The sequence below is a fragment of the Crinia signifera genome, chromosome 4, assembly GCF_055691185.1.
Source record: "Crinia signifera chromosome 4, ASM5569118v1, whole genome shotgun sequence".
In the NCBI taxonomy this organism is placed as follows: domain Eukaryota; kingdom Metazoa; phylum Chordata; class Amphibia; order Anura; family Myobatrachidae; genus Crinia; species Crinia signifera.
In genome coordinates, this window is record NC_139220.1 from 301,401,303 (window position 1) to 301,419,544 (window position 18,242).

At 45.7% G+C, this 18,242-nt stretch overlaps 1 protein-coding gene across 1 annotated transcript; it reads right to left on the reverse strand.

The window, feature by feature from the left end:
- Positions 1–6,999: 6,999 nt before the first annotated feature.
- LOC146075732 (RING finger protein 11-like) lies at positions 7,000–12,635 on the reverse strand. The gene is made up of 3 exons (XM_083185270.1): positions 12,405–12,635; positions 8,802–8,965; positions 7,000–8,260 (listed from the first exon to the last, which is right to left on the reverse strand). Exons 1-3 carry the CDS (start codon positions 12,501–12,503, stop codon positions 8,089–8,091), a joined length of 435 nt encoding a protein of 144 aa, XP_083041396.1. The 5' UTR covers positions 12,504–12,635; the 3' UTR covers positions 7,000–8,088.
- Positions 12,636–18,242: the final 5,607 nt, after the last annotated feature.

The window sequence follows — 18,242 nt, forward strand, 5'->3', positions numbered from 1 at the left end:
CGATTTTGATTAAAAATGTTTTTTATTTATAATTTTACCTCTTGTTGCACTTTCTTCCCCTTTTTGAGCACCTATAGGTATTTTACATATAACATATTTGATACATTTTATAATTCATGTACTTTATGAACTGAATGATCCGTCTCTTGTAGTATACATGGTTGTCATGGAGACGCCACTAACATACAAATTGTGACTCATACACTGGTCCGATACCCTGTACGTTACCTTGTAATTTGTTTTTCGTTTGCTATGTACGGAGCTGCGGACACTTTGTGGCGCCTTATAAGTAAACAAACTACTACTACTACATGCCAGTTTGCCCTTGAGAGCCCCTCGGCAGCTCCTCGGGAGGCCCACATGTGATCTGGCACTTGATGTGCCAGTTGTAATTCTCCCTGGGAACTGCTGCGGTGGCGGGGGTGGGCAGCGCGGTCCGGCCAGCCGGTGGTGGTGGTGGTGGCGGGCAGCATGATCCGTCAGAGCAGCGGCGGCTGGGATCCTGTAGCCGGATTATTCCGGGTGGCGGGTCTCGACTGCTGAATATTGGCTGGCCTCCCATCTGATTGGCTGAGTGAATTCTCTCACCCTATCAACATCTGGCCAGTCATTTTAATATATTCAGCAGCCGTATCCCGGCGCCTGGCAAAATGCGGCTACAAGATCCCAGCCGCTTCTCGGACAGACCCCGCTGCCCGCCACCGCAACCAGCTGGCCAGACCCCGTTGCATACACACACACCGCTGCTGCACGGGGAGGGAGGTCCTGGGTTGGGTGGTTGGACGGCCAGCATGTCCGACCACTCAATCAGGTCCGATGCGCACGGGACCACGCATCGGACCTGAGGGGACATCAAACTGAGCCGATTTGGGCCGATTCCTGGATGAGGCAAAGGGCTTAGTATAAAGGCTAACTACTGCTAGGCCTGAGAACTGGCTTCAGTTTTGTTTATGGGTATAGATCCTTGGATAGACATCAGGGTCGACATGGCAGAAAGTCCACAGGGTCATTCGGTCGGCTTGGGGAAGTCAAAAGGTCGACATGGGGTTTTTCACTTTTTTTGAGCTGACAGGGCATCAAATACCATCTACCATCCACTAGGGCAGGGGTGGCCAACCGGTCAGAGGTAAAGAGATGAAAAATATCTGTAGTCAAGCTAAAGAGCCAACAACATGCCCGCGCCTTCGACGCGCATGCCAAAAAAGGGGCATGGTCTATTTGGACCCCTTGGGTGGGTGTGATACACATATGCCTACAATAGTGCAGTGCCATATATAAATATGCCCCCAATAGTGCCTGATACACATATGCCCCCACGGTGCTGGGTATGTCCCACGGTGCCACAAACTGCTATGCCCCCACAGTGCCAAAAAGCTGGTATGCCCCCACAGTGCCTCAAACTGCTATGCCCCCACAGTGCCACAATCTGCTATGCCCCCACAGTGCCACAATCTGCTATGCCCCCACAGTGCCACAAACTGCTATGCCCCCACAGTGCCACAATCTGCTATGCCCCCACAGTGCCACAATCTGCTATGCCCCCACAGTGCCACAAACTGCTATGCCCCCTCAGTGCCACAATCTGCTATGCCCCCACAGTGCCACAATCTGCTATGCCCCCACAGTGCCACAATCTGCTATGCCCCCACAGTGCCACAAACTGCTATGCCCCCACAGTGCCACAATCTGCTATGCCCCCACAGTGCTAATTTCCCAGCAGCAGCACTCACCGTTGTTGTTGTTGCTACTGCTGCCGGGCGTGGAGCGGACAGTCTGGTGTCCCCCTGCAGTCCTGTCATGTCACCGAAGGGAGGAGAGCACAGCACACCGCGCGTCTCCTTCCCCCCCCTCACTTCCCTGTGCCTGGGCCGTCTACCAATCAAAGCTCGCGGGCCGGCTTCCGATTGGCTGCCGGCCCGCGAGCTCTGATTGGCGGATGACCCAGTCACAAGGATGCACAGTGAGGGGTAGGAATGATAAGCGATGCGCGCTCTCCTCCCCTCAGAAGGAGAAGGGATTCGAGGAACCGTCAGCGGGTGATGGGGACGGGAACATGCTACTCCGACCAGCGACTTCCCCTGCCTCTTCTCCCGGCAGTGTGTCATTTTCATCAGCTCAATCTCTGGTCGCAGATGAAAACGGGACACTGAGCAATATACTGCCAGCGATCATATTGCTCCGTGTGTACACAGCTTTACTGCTCGCTGACATGGGGAAATAATCATTACCTACCCCACCTGCTGTTCATGGATAGACACAGCTGAATACTCCCAACATAATATAACTGCGTCCAGACAGAATCACAGTGACCATAAGTACAGCTGGTATGCTGGCTTGTATAGATGTAACGACATGTAGATGTATAGATGTAGGACAGAGTACACATGTAAAGAACTACACTTGGGGCGTGGCTTGGACGGCTAGGCGAGAAGAAGAACTCTCCCGCTGCTCCCCGCTAAAGTTATCCTGTTTACCCATCCTGTCTGTGTCCATCCATACCTGGCCGAAAGAAAGAGCCTGAAGCCATCCTGGCATAGAAGAGTTGGCAACGCTGATCTATACATTGGAGGTGTGCTAGCCGCCACCATCTTCCGATATTGCTGCCACACCTGTTTCCCTCATTGCTGATGATGGAATCCATGATGGAAGCCTCGCTGCGCAGGATCCTGTTAGCTGTCACCTCCTCTGCGGATAGGCTGGTAAAAAAATTTACCGATATACAGCAGGCCATTATGTCTCCTATATGTACCCATGATACGCCCGCTGAGATGTCTGGGGACATTCTGCCTCAGTGTCATGTTGTCAAGACCCCTATAACTCCTGTATCTCTACATGCCCGGGACATATGATCTCAGAGACTTGCGTCAACAATCGATTATTCTTTGAAAATCCTGGGTTTGTGCTCTGTAACTACTGTTGACTGTTTGGCACAGCTTCGTTTCCGCTTAATAACCTCTGCACCAGTTTGGGATAGCTGGTACTCTAATGGCAATTATCCTGCTTTGTCCCTTGCTGGCAGAGAGGAGCCTATTGCTATACCCCCCATCTCTACTGGATCTGAAGACTGGCCTGACTATATACTTTGCAGCACATTGGGATCTGAGATAACCCTTCTCTTAATATTTGACCTATCGTTTTTTTTTTTTTTTTTTTTTTTTTTGTTTCACATTTTATTTCAATAAAGTCATCAGATAAACAATGAACAACTCACAAACAAGTATCAGACTTTTCCTCATGGTGAGCTCACCACGCAGGGTGGCTAAATTATACCTTTAGCAAAAACAACATAGTTAATATATGCAAATACAAAGGTATCAATCGGCTAGGAAACACCGGACTTGCACTGCCATGTAAGTATCTTTCAGTTGGTGTCTTGGTGTCCAGTGTCTCCCAACCCCCACCTCTGTTTTTCATTTTCTTTTTTTACCCCTTATTATCTACATTCTTTCCAAAACTTCAAACTCAATTCCAAACTGTGACAGACTTGGGGATTAGACAAGACAAGGGAAAGTTTAGGGGAGGGGAAAAATGGGTAAGATTTTCCATAGCAATTACCTACTAGGCACATACTCGCATCTGTCCAGTGTTGGTCAGAGTTGAATTGGTCCACATTTTTTTTTAAACTTGTCACCTGCCCGTACCTTTCTATGAACCTATGTGGTTTGTAGTTGTCTTATCAGGAACCATGAAGTGTTCTCATAGAGGCGCAAGATTTGCGTTTGTGTATCTCTAGGTAAGGACTCTATGTAGGGTCCCCATTTCCTATAAAACTTTGATACCCCTTTTTCAATATCAGGTAAAGTGTTTTGTCTCTCTATAAATAAGGTATTTAGTATTTCCTGTTTCGTTTCAGCGATAGAGGGGGCTTTTTTATTTACCCAATACTTCATTACCAACCTTTTTGCAATGCCCAAGATTACTGTTACTACTGGTACTAGTTTTGTCTTTTTCCCCCTCCAGTCCCATTCATCCATTAGTAACAATAAGCATGTTTGTGGGCTTCTGGCTACTTGTAGTTGAAACGTTCTATTAATGAAGTCAGCAATTTTGTTCCAGTAATTTGCAATTTTACCACATTGCCATATATTGTGGTAAAATGTTGCACTACTCTGCCCACATTTCAAACAGTGATCCGATTCCCCCTGTATCATGTGCGCTCTTTGGTTTGGAGCTACATAGGCTCTATGCAGAGTTTTCCAATGCACCTCCTGTAGGGATGCTGAGTGTAAGTGCTTCTGCGTAGTTATATGGTGCTTTAGGAATTCGGAATAATCTGGAAATGATGGCAGTTCTGCCTTCCATGCATTCGTCACCTTTTGCCATTTATCCTCAGCCTTATTTACCATAACCTCTGTGTAGTAATACCTCAATTTATAGACCCCTGATCGCGCCAGTGTCAGAAGGGTATGTATGGGATCTTTTGTCGTTGTCTCTGAGAATGCCTGGGGTAAGTTCTGTATGAAGTGTCGTGTTTGGAGATACATATAAAATTGTTTGTCTGATAAATTGTATTTTTCTTTTAGGACTGAAAATGGTTGGATTTTTCCTCCCGGGTCAAACACATCCTTGACTGCAGCTATCCCTGCCTTTCTCCAGCACATGAATTGGGGGTTATCCATGCCCGTCGTTTTTTAATTTTTTATTTCTGTAATTGCCAGATTAGTTTTCTTCTACAGCCCTACACTGTATGTCAGTATACTGTATATCCTCGTTACCATGTGTATCATATTCATATATTTAGGTGGGAGAGCTGAACCTGTCTTTGCCTAACTTAAAGGCATAAGTTTCTGGCCCTCGTATATCTTCAGCTAGATACATATCTCCTCATTTGTATTGGGTCCTTTCTATATTGGGATATTTACTTGTGCTTTATATCCTGTCAGTGGTCATCATTATATATTTGCACTAGCTATTATACTCATTTTTTGCGGGGCAGCTAGATCTGTCCTAGTTATGAGTTCAATGTTATATCCTGATAATACTTCTCCTGTGACTGTACTGGTCACTGCCCTATTAGTCCAATCGTCTCTAATCCGTTTCTAATATATATGGGGGGGGGGGGGGGGTAGGTGCCCCTCCATATATCCTTGATATAACATCCTGGAATTGAGTTATGTCAGTCCATATTTCTTTCTCCTCTATTTGAAGGGGGAGGGTGTTAGTGTAGTTGGGTGTTGGGGGAGGTAGGTTAGTTTTAGTTTGGCGCAGACTAGCCATCACAGCTAGAGCCACTAACCCGCCTTGTCCTATAATTTACAGTAGTTAAAGGGATAGGGGTTAGTAATCTTCTGGGATCCAAGTACGCCTAAGGTTGGGGATGGGTTGTACAGGGTGGGGGGTTTTGTGGTAGGGTTGCTTTGGGGTTTATAGGGAGGTATTTGTTTTCTGTTTCTTGTTGGGATTTTTGTTCTGTAAGTAAGGGGTAGTTTAGGTTTAGAGGGTTTGGCATTTGGACGTACAATATTTTGTTCATCTCATATCTTGGGGCCTTTGAGACATACAATTGTTTCCAATTCAATCTGATGTAAGAAGATTGTGTCTACAGGTGGTGCTACATAACACTTTGTCATCATACTCTTTTATCCTTCAACCTGCCGGCTCGATTGGCGCCCTCGGGCATTGGCTATTCTTATCCTCTACATGTAATAATACACCCATATGTATCACTAACCATGATATGTTGGGCAATCCTGATTTATATTAAACTCTGTGATGTATGTAAATACTAAACTGTGACACACGTATGCCCTATCTGTACCCACTGTTATAATTGTCACGTCCAACTGCTATGCTTGCTTATGTTAAAATTTCAATAACAAATTACTGAATAAAAAAAGAACTACACTTGTTCCATGTTATCAATCAGTCTATTTAGTCTCATTGGTCCGTGCTATTTAATTATGTGTGTGTGGGGGGGTGTATGTGTGTGGGTGTATAATAAATGTAATAGAGTAAGTATATATATCTATAAATAAATAAAAGGCTAACTACTAACTAGAGGCCACGCAACAGACCAAATTACTCCTTTGTGTGCGAAACGATGTCATAACAGAAGTGAAAACAATTTTTGCAGGGACAATGATATGTTTCAAACTTGCTGGATATGGAGGAGTGAAGACAGATTGGAGAAAGGAGCAGACACATACTGGGGGTGGGGTGGAGATTTTTTTGGACTAAAAACTGTCACAGCTCAAAGTGAAAGTACATTGCAGAAGCCGTCATTTTGACTGACTTTTAACTAGTTAATTTACATTAAAACAAAGACAAATACTGTGCTTGGGTGTAAATCTAAGATGCCACAGTAGTATCTCAGTGGCTGCAGCTTCAAAAGGGACAAAAATGGAGTCAATCATAGGCTCAATAGAAAATCAGGGCATCATCTAGTGCAAGAATTGTAGTGAACCACACAAGAAAAAAAAAAAAGGAATTGGCTCTGTACCAAATGTCTTAGTGAAAGTACAGTATTCTTACCAGAAAAAAAGATGTAGGTTCTCATTCAGTGGCTCCGCCTTCCTTTCAAAATTCCTCAAGAAAACATGCGGAAGGACCATGAATGACCATAAATAAATTATATATTTTTAGGTACCCTTCCTACATGAAGACAAATTACTTATGTCCCTTCAGTAGTCTCGCATGGAATGGAACAACCATCACCCGAGACCGATTTACCTGACGCGTTTCGTCATGACATCTGCCTTTATGATCGCATGACCTCATGTTTTCTTAGGTGGAATGATGAAAGGGAAGTCACTGAATGAGAACCGTCGTCACTTTCTGGTTCAGATAATATACTTTTATTACTCCATTTCACAAGTTTTCTTTTTCAAGGTTGTGTACGGGATTCTCTGGGAAGGTCAAACTAGGAAGCATCATTTCGCAGTTTTTTTCTCAAGAAATAGTAGAGTGTATTTCCAGGTTCACAACCATGTTGTACATCATCGACCACTGTTTGGGCATTCGTGCATTAAACCAAGGTAACAAAAAAAGATACAGCTCAAATACAATTGTAAATGCATCGAGACATGGTTTTATTTCATGTATCACTGTAATTTTTTGTTCGAACCTGGTACAGTCAAAACCGCGTCGGTGAGGAGAGGGGTGGCGGTCAACAGTGCATGGGTGTGATAAAAGGATCAAAAACTTTAAAATAAAAAATGACAGACCAGTCAGATACTATCTAAGCCTAAGTCACCTCCAGCAATCACTCAGATCACATAATAAAATAAATTGAAATTCTTAATTACTCCCAACGTCATGTCGATGTTGTTTCCTGGACTCCGTTAGTAGATGCGTGATAAGCATTACACATATTACATATGAACTTCAGTATGATCGTAGCATTAATAATGGTTTATCATATTCCCCGAAAACTCTTTAGCCAGGTTCTAGCCGACTGATTCCAACACGTTTTGGTTTTACATCGTATGAACGGTCTATAAGACGGCCCACTCCGCGCTCATCAAACCCTTGCTCGTAGCTCATCGTGCTGAAGTGCAATGTTCTCTCCATACTGCTCCGACCGCCACCTTCCTTACAGGACGCCTCCAGTCTCTATTTGGTATCGGATAGAGTATCTTGGGATTCCCCCTGCATAAGGCAGAAGATGACATCCCTTAAGCAGCAGTCTCCTCGTCACTCTGAGCAGGAGGTCCCCTGACTCATGACCCCCCCCCCATAGTGCAGCGTCTCAATGAGATGAGGTTTCATTACTGGTACGGGATGTCTCTGACTTATCTCAACAAGTTGCTTTCAAAGTCAGAACCCCAAATATCAGCAATGTCTCTATGCTAAAAATAAAATAAAGCAAACACACAAACAGGAAGCACGGATCGCCGTCCTTTCACTTATCAGCATATTGGCCGGAAGATCTTGTCTGAGCAGGACTCGGGCCGGTGCAAAATCCACTTGCGCTGCATCTCTACTCTGGTAAGAGACTTGTCCTACACGGGCGGAGGAACTCTCTCATGAATGGGATTCTTGTGTGGTCGGCAGCATTCCCTTGAATGCACCGAGTGCCGTCTCTTTCAGATCTCACCGCTCGTGCACTTGAGTCCCCTAATATCACTGCACAAGCTCGAGGCATCCTGATCAGTTGGTCTCGTATGAAGAGAGCAGAGCAGCGTCTACAGGCTCCATGCATGACGGGCACGTGAAGGAGCGCATCAGCCAATCGTCTATACACTCCATGTGGTAAACATGCATACAGGGCATAAAACGCACCAGGTCCCCGCTTACAAAGTCCAGCATACAGATCACGCACCTGGGAAAGAGACAATGGAAAGATGTATTATATGACTATATACAGATGGAGCGCCTCTCATTACAGCACCAGCGCTCACCAGATCCCCTCCGCTGCTGAGAGATGGTGCGGAATTAGAGGCGCTCCATCTGATGGGGCGCACGGGTCTTATGCGCACGTGTGTCCCCTTCTCTTGTCGGCGGATGGCGGAAACCCTGCCCGTCTCCACTTCAGGGAGATGGCAGGGTTAGGGGGGTTTGCATGGGGCCACGGGAACCGACAGAGGAGCAGCAGGGAAGCAACGGGAGGCAGCGGTGGGCTCAGACTGACAAGCGACTTATGCGCGTGGGTCCCCCTTCCATCTGATGGCGGGTACTGGCAATTCGCCAGAACCCGCATGAACGAGAGGTGCTCCATCGGTAGAAGCTCTTCCCTCTCCCGTTGTTCAGTGTCCTCTCCTCGAATGAGGACATTGATTCGTTTTCATTGTAGCCCCTTTTAAGACAGGTTTTGAAAGGTGCAGGGTGCTAGAATGAACACTACATTTCCAAAGATCGCTTACTCTTTCGGCTTCTTCTCAGAGAGTTCGGACCCAGGGTCATATCTGCCTTTAGGAAGATGCTGTATGAGGCCAATCCTCTGGGCAATCCACACTTGTTCTTCCTCCGTCAACTGCGTCGCCAGCCGGGTCTGGCTGGGAGTGGGGTGATAAACTGGCTCCCGTTCCTGGGGAATAACAAAAAAAAAAAAAAAAAAAGTAAATGTAATTCCTGGCTCAGCCACAAGGAGGCGCTGTTGACTCACAAAGTCTGCAAACACTTAAGCCTACACATTTCCTGGTATGTGGCCTAACAGGCAGACAGAACTATTTATTATTTATTATTAACAGTTTCTTATATAGCGCATACAAATTCTGCAGCGCTTTACAGAGCATAGTTATGAGCAAACACAAAACAAATTACATTACAAGACAGTTTAGGACAAGTACATGGTAAATATGGATAGTTGCATCAGGCGACAGGACACTGAAGCAATTATCAGGGTGGCAGAGGTTTATATATTCTAAGAAAGGCACATGAGGAGAGAGGGCCCTGCTCGTGAGAGCTTACATTCTAAAGGGGAGGGTTAGACAGACATGGGTGATACAGAAGGGGGAGGTGAGCATAAACAGGTTAGGATGAGAGATGGTCAGGTTTTATGCAGGAGGGTCGGAAGAGGTCAGCTTAGTGTTTGATATTTTAAGTCTAAAATAGCGCTGGGTCATCCAAGAGTAGACAGCAGAGAAACAGTTGGAGATATGAGTTAGGATGGAAGGAGAGCGATAAGGAAACGAGGGGTAGATTTTAGTATTTTCGGCATAGTGGAAGTCGAGTGAACAAATAAGTTCACCCAGAGAGGACATGTAGAGATAGAGAAGAGGGCCAAGAATAAAATAATCAGGGACACCTACTCTCAATGGAACAGCAAGAGAGGTAAAGTCATTAGAGGTACAGCTGGGCATTTTCAAAACTGACAGTGCAAGTACAAGCATAAAGAGTGATATTCAAAAAGTTTTAGCAGATGGAGAAATGGTGATATCACAGCTGAACTAGAATCTATTCTGTATTTTATTGGTGTTATTAACTCAACCAGTCTGCCCAAATAGAAATCCAGTAGCATGAAACAAACAAAGATGCAAATGGCTGGAGTTGAGGAAAGGAATTTGTCTGTTACACCAACATATCAGGTATTTGATGGACGCCAGGAATCTGCTTCCGGAGGCAGGCGGAGGTCATGCTGGCTATCAGCCATATGCACTGGTAACACAACCAAGGAACGCCATATATTTTGGCTACTACTACCTCCTGCCCTGACAAGCTGTCTCTCTATGAATGAGCCCTCACCTCTGCTCTGGCCATCACCATCAGCTTATGACGGGGCCCTTCTCAGCCATGGAATTCTACTCTGACCCACTTTCTCCACAGTGCTCTCTCTGATAAATGCATTTGTGGGACGTCACGCTCTCTTGCGGACTTTGCCCTACTACATCCATTCTTTCCTACAGCATCACACTTGCTGAACAGCCCCACTTCAAGTCTCACGTTTACACTTCATGCGGCATGGCATCTCCTCCTTTTTGTCCATTCCCTGTCTTACGGAAGTGGAGCCATTCTTTTGTCCCCTGACCCCCCACACCTTCCTCCTTCTATCCCATCTCACCTGCTCTGGTCCCAAAATGTCCTTCTGTTCGACTTGTCCACCTCCTTCAAATGTGCCCTGTACTTATCTTTTCTTAAGAAACCCACCCATGACCCATCCATCTCTCCACTCCCATGACGCGTTGTGCGGTGGATTACAACAGACAACTCCTGTCTCTATCACTTCGACCAAATCCAGTTCTCAGTCTCGGCTCTACCATACCTGCCCACACTACAGTCACCAACAACCCATCCACTGCCAATCCAAGAGGGGGCACTTCTGTAAATGTATCCTCTGACCTTACAGCAGCATTTGATATGATCGGCTATCCTCTCACCTTCAAATCCTTCACTCCATTGGCCTCAGTGACATAGCAGTCTAATGAGTTCCCTCCAACAGCTCCATCTCTATCTCCATCACCACTACCACTTCCCCCAAAGTTCACTCAATGGCCCTTTTCTCCTGGTAAGCTTTACAGATGACACATAGGGGGGAATTTACTAAGATGTGAAATACATTTCACAGGTCTTGTTGCTATGGGAAACCAATCATAAGCTACTTCTTATTTACCACCCTCTAGAACAGGGCTGGGCAATTGCGGCCCTCCAGATGTTAAAGAACTACACATCCCAGGATGCTTTGCATTAGTTTTGCTATGTGGCCATGCTGAAACTGATGCAAGGCATGTTGGGATGTGTAGTTCCTCAACATCTGGAGGGCAGCAATTGCCCAGCCCTGCTCTAGAAGATAGTAGGCAGGGTGTGATTGGTTGCGCATAGTAACATAAACTGTGAAGTGTATTTCACATCTTAGTAAATTTCACTCATATTGTCTTCTCCCCTGACCTCTTTCCCATGTCACCTGCTGCCTAAAGGACTGCTTTTTTTATTTTTACATATGTTGACCTTTTTCATGTAGACCTTTTCCATGTATTTTGACCATTCTGTCAACCTTATGACCATGACAACCTAGACACTGGGGGGGATTTGTAGGATATAGAATACACAGGAGAGGACAGCACCCAGTAGGCCAGGCATGGCCAAACAAAGGCCCTCCAGCTGTTGTGAAACTACAAGTTCCATCATGCCTTACCACATTTTTGCTGTCAGGAAATGCTAAAACTAAGGCATGCTGGGATGCGTAGTTTCACAACAGCTGGAGGGCCACAGTTTGGACAAGCGTGCAGTAGGGGGTGATCAGTGTGCTATAGAATACACAGGAGGGGACAGTACATAGTAGGTTAGATAGATACACACACATGGGGATGCTGTGCCAGGTAAAGGGGTGATATAGAATACACAGGAGGGGACAGCATCTGGTAGGGTAAGATACACAGGAGGGGACAGCACACAAGAAGGTGTGATCAGTGTGATATATTATACCCAGGAACACAGGTGGCGGCGGCACCTGGTAGAGAGGGAATCTGTATGATAATCTACATGTATGTCAAGTGTCCTGGAGTCTCCAAAACACTGCCATTTTCTGGCAGAGAGTGAAACTACATCTTTCTCACACATGCACAAACACAGAAGGTAGCACACTAGCTTTCGAAGCTTTTGCTTTGAGCAGGCTTACTAGTATATAATATAGTGTTCATAGAACCACTACTGCAGACAGCGACACCCCAGGTAGGGAAGAGGAACTGCATGGGTTTTAAAAGATGGCAGGTGCTAGAATGAAGACTATAATACATGAGAGGTGGCAGTACCTGGTCGACAGGGAATCAGTACAATATATACACAGAAGGGGGCATCACCTGGCAGGGGGTAATCCATATGATATATAATACACAAGAGGGGGCAGCACCTGGTGGGGGAGGGGGAGAAGCATGAGAGGGGTGCTGCCCCCTCCTGTGTATCATACAATACACAGGAGGGGGCTGCACCTGGTAGGGAGGAGAATCTGTATGATATATAAAAGAGGGGGCAGCAGCGCCCGGCAGGGTGGGAATCTGTATGATATATAATACACAGGAGAGGGGCAGCACCTGGTAGGGCGGCGGGGGCTCCCCGGGCAGGCTGGCTCCGTCTGAGTCGTTGAGCAGAGACAGATCATCAGCGGTCTGCGAGGACAGGCAATTCCCCATCCCCCAGCTCCGGGGTTCCGGCTGTCCCGGGAGTCCCCCCTCCAGCTCCGGGCTGTTTACACTCAGCACGGCCCGGAAGTCGGATCTGGGGCGGAACTACATTTCCCGGCATGCCCCGCTGCCTTTGGCGCACATGTGACGTCACTGAGCCGAGGGAAGTTCTAAGCTAAGCGGCGGTCAGGTCACGTGACCGGTGGCGCGTGTGGTTGTTGCACGGTCACGTCACATGTACCTGTGCTCTTTCTGTAATTAATTAATTAATTCAACTCCGTCTCACTGCTGTGTGTCAATTATCCCCTCATTACTCTGTGTTTTAGCTGTGGCTTGCAGGCTGCAGCACACATGTTACATCGTGTTGGTGGTATAAATCCATTACTTCATATTTGCCATTATTGCTGTGTATTTTGTGCCTATTAATTCCATTATGTCATATGGGTAATCTATTAGTTACAGGGGAGAGATTACTAAATATGCATGTGTCTGCCAGCTATATGATTATTGGTGTTATTATTTATCATTTATGTTGCGCATCACTCATGTCATGTATAATGGTTGCCTAACTGACCCTCTCCTTCAGGGAGAAAATGCTCTGTTCCTGGGCTTCCCGGGAAATGTAGGATTGCCATCACCTGTCGGTAGCTAGGTAAGTGATAATAAAGGCATTTCACCACAGGTGCTGGCAATCCTACATTACTTAGGAAGTCCAGGAACAGAGCATTTTCTCCCTGAAGGAGAGGGCAGGGCCGGTGCACGGCATCGGAGCACCCTAGGCGAGGGGGGTGGAGGCACCCTGGTGCCCACCAGGGGAGGGGGGGGCTGCACGGGGGTCTAAGGGGTACATGCTGCGCCGTCTGGTCAAGTTTGCTCCCCCCCCCCGGATGGAGGCGAGTGTAGTGAGACTGGAGCGGCCAGGGGGGGGTCCGTGCAGCGCTGGGGTACCTGCGGCGCTGTGTATTAAGCTGGCAGGGTCTCTGCAGTGATTAGGAAATAACAAGCGCTATCTGCCAGGCGGCAGAGCGGGAAGCGCTTCTGACTTTGAAAACACTGGTCACACGCTGATTGGCTGAATCTCAGCCAATCAGTATGCAGCAAGTGTTTTAAAACCCAGCAGTGCTTCCCACGCCGCCGCTCAGCAGATAGCGCTAGTTATTTCCTAATCACTGCAGGGACCCTGCCAGCTCCATACGGGGGGGGGGGCAAACTGCTGCTAGGCAAATGCCTAGAGCTGCCTAGTGGTGGCGCCGGCCCTGGGAGAGGGTAGGCAAGCATGGTATAATATACGTACCCTCCAACATCTAAAGAGCAGAAATGGTTATTCAATTATGTATTACCAGTTGTTTATATAGCACACACATATTCCGCAGCGCTTTACAGAGAATATATGAACATTCACACCAGTCCCTGCCCCAGTGGAGCTTACAATCTATATTCCCTACCATATGTACATTCTAGACTTCATTTGTTGGTAGCCAATTAACCAACCAGTATATTTTTGGTTTGTAGGACGAAACCAGAGTGCCTGAAGGAAACCCAGAAAAGAACAGGGAGGATTCACAAACTCTGCACAGCTAGGGTTAAGCCCTGTACACACACATCAATTTGCTTTTGATTCCATGTTAGATTCGATTTCCTATTAGATCTGGCATTAGATATTTCCATTCAATTTGGCATTAGATCTGTACTTTTGCATTAGATATCGAATTCGATATACATTCATTGTACACGTTCGATTTACTAGATTGAATTCGATATTTCCTTGGCTGCACAGTAGATTTTTCTGTTCGATTTTGTGAAAACGGGAGCGCACATCGAATCGAATGTAGATCAAAAGTGACACAAAAAAAAACATTCAATTTTGTTTAGAATTCGATTTGATTTTGCTTCTATAAGCAAAATTGAATTGAAAATCGGGAAAAATCGATGCATGTGTACAGGGCTCCTGCCGGGCAGCGAAAACCCGTATGGCCAGGAATCCGTGCAGCACACAGCAGTTTAGAATGTAGGGGATGGCCACAGCCCGGCAGCCGTCCCTTCCAGTGGTGGGATCCGGCTGCAACCAGGCAGCCGGGCCGTGGCCGTCCTGTCTGAATGGACACAATCGTGTCCATTAGTAACAACTATGCACGGCTTCTGGCCGTGCGGAATTTCGCCACCCGGGAGGAGCCGGAGTGTGTGAAATAGCCATTAATGCTGTGAGGCAGTAATGCTAACCATTTCACCAAGGGGGTGTGGCCACATGTGGTCACGCCCCCTTTCATATACTTTCAATGGTTAGTTGGAGACCCACAAACTGGTAGAAAGCAATTTTTATTCTGTGTAGGCCAAACAAAACGGTACTGTACCATACCCTCCAACATGGCCCATTCCATTAGGTACAAAATGCTCTGTTCCTGGACTTCCTTAGTTCCTTAGGAGCCACACCTACTGCCACCTTTTTTTTTTTTTCTTTTTTCAAATATATTTATTGGGTTTTTTAGCAAGTATTACATGGATTTTCTACGCACAAGGTGTCTATTTGGAATACATGACAGTAACAACGTCAGGGCGAGCATCATCTTTAGAAACCATATCAATAATAATAACAACAGGGCATAGTCGATGGTCTCCACGGAAAAGAAGGGAGGGGTAGATATCTTCTGGGTCGTTCATGCCCAACGTCGTCCTGCCCGTACTCCAGTGTTCTTGTAAATATGAACTTGCTTTTTAGTTTTGCATAACTTAACACAATAAAAAACATGACATACAAATATGTATATATATATGGGGGGGGGGGGGAGGCAGAGGGCAAAGGTGGATAGGGGGGGGGTACCTTGTTTTCTATTTGTCTATATTAGACAGTAGGTGTTATAGGAAGTGCACCTTATCCTGGTGCGATATCTCTTCATGGTAGTAGAGTTATAGAATTTGTTGGGAGATGATGCTTAAGTTGGGGGGGCTGTTACTTATGGGTAATGTTGCATGGTGTTATCTATACCTTTGCTATGAGCATCAAATTGTGGTGTTTGTAGTTTCTTCAGACGTCACCTCCTCCCAGAGTGGTCCCCATCTTGTGGGTAGTGTAGATCGTATAGCAGTTTGTAATTGAGCATCATACAGTTCATAATTCATTGTGCGTGTTAGAAAAGTAATAAGGGATTCTAGCGATGGTGATGATTTACTCAGCCAATTTTTCATTATAAGCTTCTTTGCAGCTGTAACTGTCAATGTCAAAAAGGGAATGAATTTGGTATCTGTGTTTTGCAGGTCCCATACTTCGAAGTTAGCAAAAAGTAAGGGGAATGGGTGTATGCATATTTTTGTGTTTAGTATCGATGTGATATAATTGATTACTTTGTGCCAAAACTTTTTTATTTTTCCACAGGACCAGACATTGTGGAAGAAAGTGGCCGGAGACACCCCGCATTTTTTGCAGGCTCCTGTCTCTTCAGGGGCGAAGTGCTTCCTTTGAGCAGGAGATATATATGCTCTTTGCAGGATTTTCACGTGCGTTTCCTGCAGTAGGGCAGACTTTAAAATACGTAAAGTGGAGTCATAGTATTTGAAAAGTGTGTCGCATGACAGTAATAAAGGAATATCTCCAAGCCACTGTCTCCTTGTCTTTTCTGTTATCTTGGGGGCTTGTAATTTTATGAGTTCTCTGTAGAGAGTTTTAATTTTGTAGTTTGGCCTTTCAAATCGAAGTATAAGTTGATGTAGTGTATTTGTTTGTGGGATGAAGTGAGACCTATCCGGGAGGGACGCTGCGTAGTGTGATAGTTGAATGAGCGGGAATGTACTGATTGGGGATAGATTATATTGTAGAGTTAACTGAGCTGACGTGAATTGTGTGCCTCCTGGGTCAAACACTTGTGACACCAGCTTCAGGCCCCTATTAAAGAAGTGTTTGAAAACTGGGTTATCCATACCAGGGGAAAACATGGGGTTTCCCCATATAGGCAGCCATTTAGATGTGTGTGTGGGCATTTTCAGGGACTTACAGACGGCTTTCCATGCCAGGTTAGTGTCTTTAAAGAGTAGGTGTTGGGCGATGTTTTTTGGGATTTTGGGAGTCGGTGTATGGAGAAGGGCTCCTGGGGAGAAAGGGTGGAATAAGGCACAATCCAGTTCATATACAACAAATTTACTGGTTTCGAGAAGCCAATCCATAGCATATCTGGAATGAAGTGCTCTGGAGTATTGTGGCAGGTTGGGAAGACCCAGTCCGCCCTCCGGTCTAGGCAACTGTAGTTTTGCCATTGATATTCTTGGCTTCCCCGATTTCCAGATAAACCTGGTGCATGATTGCATGAATTGGTGAGTGTCTTGGGTGGTAAGTTTCAGGGGTAGTAGTTGCAGCATATATTGCAATCTGGGTAGAATAATGGTTTTAATTACTTCTATTCTTCCTAGAAGAGATAGGGGGAGGTCACTCCATGTCTCTAATGTTTGCTTGGCTTTTAGAATGTTTGGATGGATGTTCAGTTTATATAGCATGTGTGGGGTGTGGGGGATTTGTATGCCCAAATATTTAATGTGTGAGTGTTGGAATTTGATAGTGTTTAAGTCTGGGTTTAAGGTGAAGGAGGGTTTTTTCCCTTTTAACATAAGAAGCTCGGACTTTGTTACATTGACCCTGTATCCTGAGAAGCTGCCAAATTGTTTTATGATTTTCATGGCTATTGGTAAGGAGTGTTCAGGGTGTGACAAAAATAGTAGCATGTCGTCTGCGAAGAGGGCTATTCTCAGATCAATACCTCTAATGTTAATTCCCTGATAGAGAGGTGAATCGCGTAGGGTCACTGCTAGGGGTTCTAATGCAAGGGCAAACAAGAGTGGTGACATGGGGCATCCTTGTCTCGTGCCTCGTAGGATTGGGAAGGGATCTGATATACTGCCATTACACAAGATCCTGGATGAGGAGTTAACATAAAGTGTTTGTAGCCAGCCTACAAAGGTGGCTGGGAATCCAAATTTCCCCAATGTGAGGAAGAGGTGATCCCAGTGCACCATGTCGAAGGCCTTTTCTGCGTCTAGTGATAAGATTGCTTTTGTGGAGATGGTACACTGGGAATCACAAATTGCCGCAAGTACTCTCCTGATATTTGTCACTGGCTGTCGCTCCATTACGAAGCCTGTCTGGTCCCTATGTACTAGTTTAGGAACTATCAGTTTGAGTCTCTCAGCCAGGATCTTGGTAAGCAGTTTGTAGTCTATATTTAAGAGGGAGATGGGTCTGTAAGATGCGGGGTCGGACAAGTCTCTGCCTGGTTTGGGCAGGACTCTAATATTGGCTAAGTTAAAATGTGGTGGGGTTGCAGGGGCACGAAGTATTGAGTTGAATACTGACGTCAGACATGGGGCAATTTTGTTATGCAACAATTTATAATATTCTGATGTGAGGCCATCAGGTCCCGGTGCTTTGTTGGGTTTTAATGAAGAAATTGCCTCCTGCACTTCTTTTTGGGTAATGTCTGAGGTCAGTGCAGCTCCCATCTCTGTTTGTAATTGGGGAAGATTTAGGTCTTCCCAAAAAGCTTTTGATTGGTGTGTATCTGACACTGGTTGGGAATATAGTTGTAAGTAGAATTTTTGTAATTCTTGGGCTATTTCTGTGTTTGATGAAGTCATAGTGTCGTTTGATTTTTTAAGAGGATGGATGACAGCTGGGAGTCTCTGTCCTTTTAATAAATTGGAGAAGGCGGCTAGATTTATTTCCATATTTATGGTAGCGTGCCTCTTTTTTGAAAGAGTACCAGGACT

Coding starts and splice junctions, on each gene's coding strand:
- LOC146075732 (XM_083185270.1), bottom strand. CDS start 12,503: ATGGGGAATTGCCTGTCCTCGCAGACCGCTGATGATCTGTCTCTGCTC. Junction 8,966..12,404: donor AGCCCCCGCCGCCCTACCAG/GTGCTGCCCCTC, acceptor GTTATTCCCCAG/GAACGGGAGCCAGTTTATCA. Junction 8,261..8,801: donor TCTGAGAAGAAGCCGAAAGA/GTAAGCGATCTT, acceptor TCTCTTTCCCAG/GTGCGTGATCTGTATGCTGG.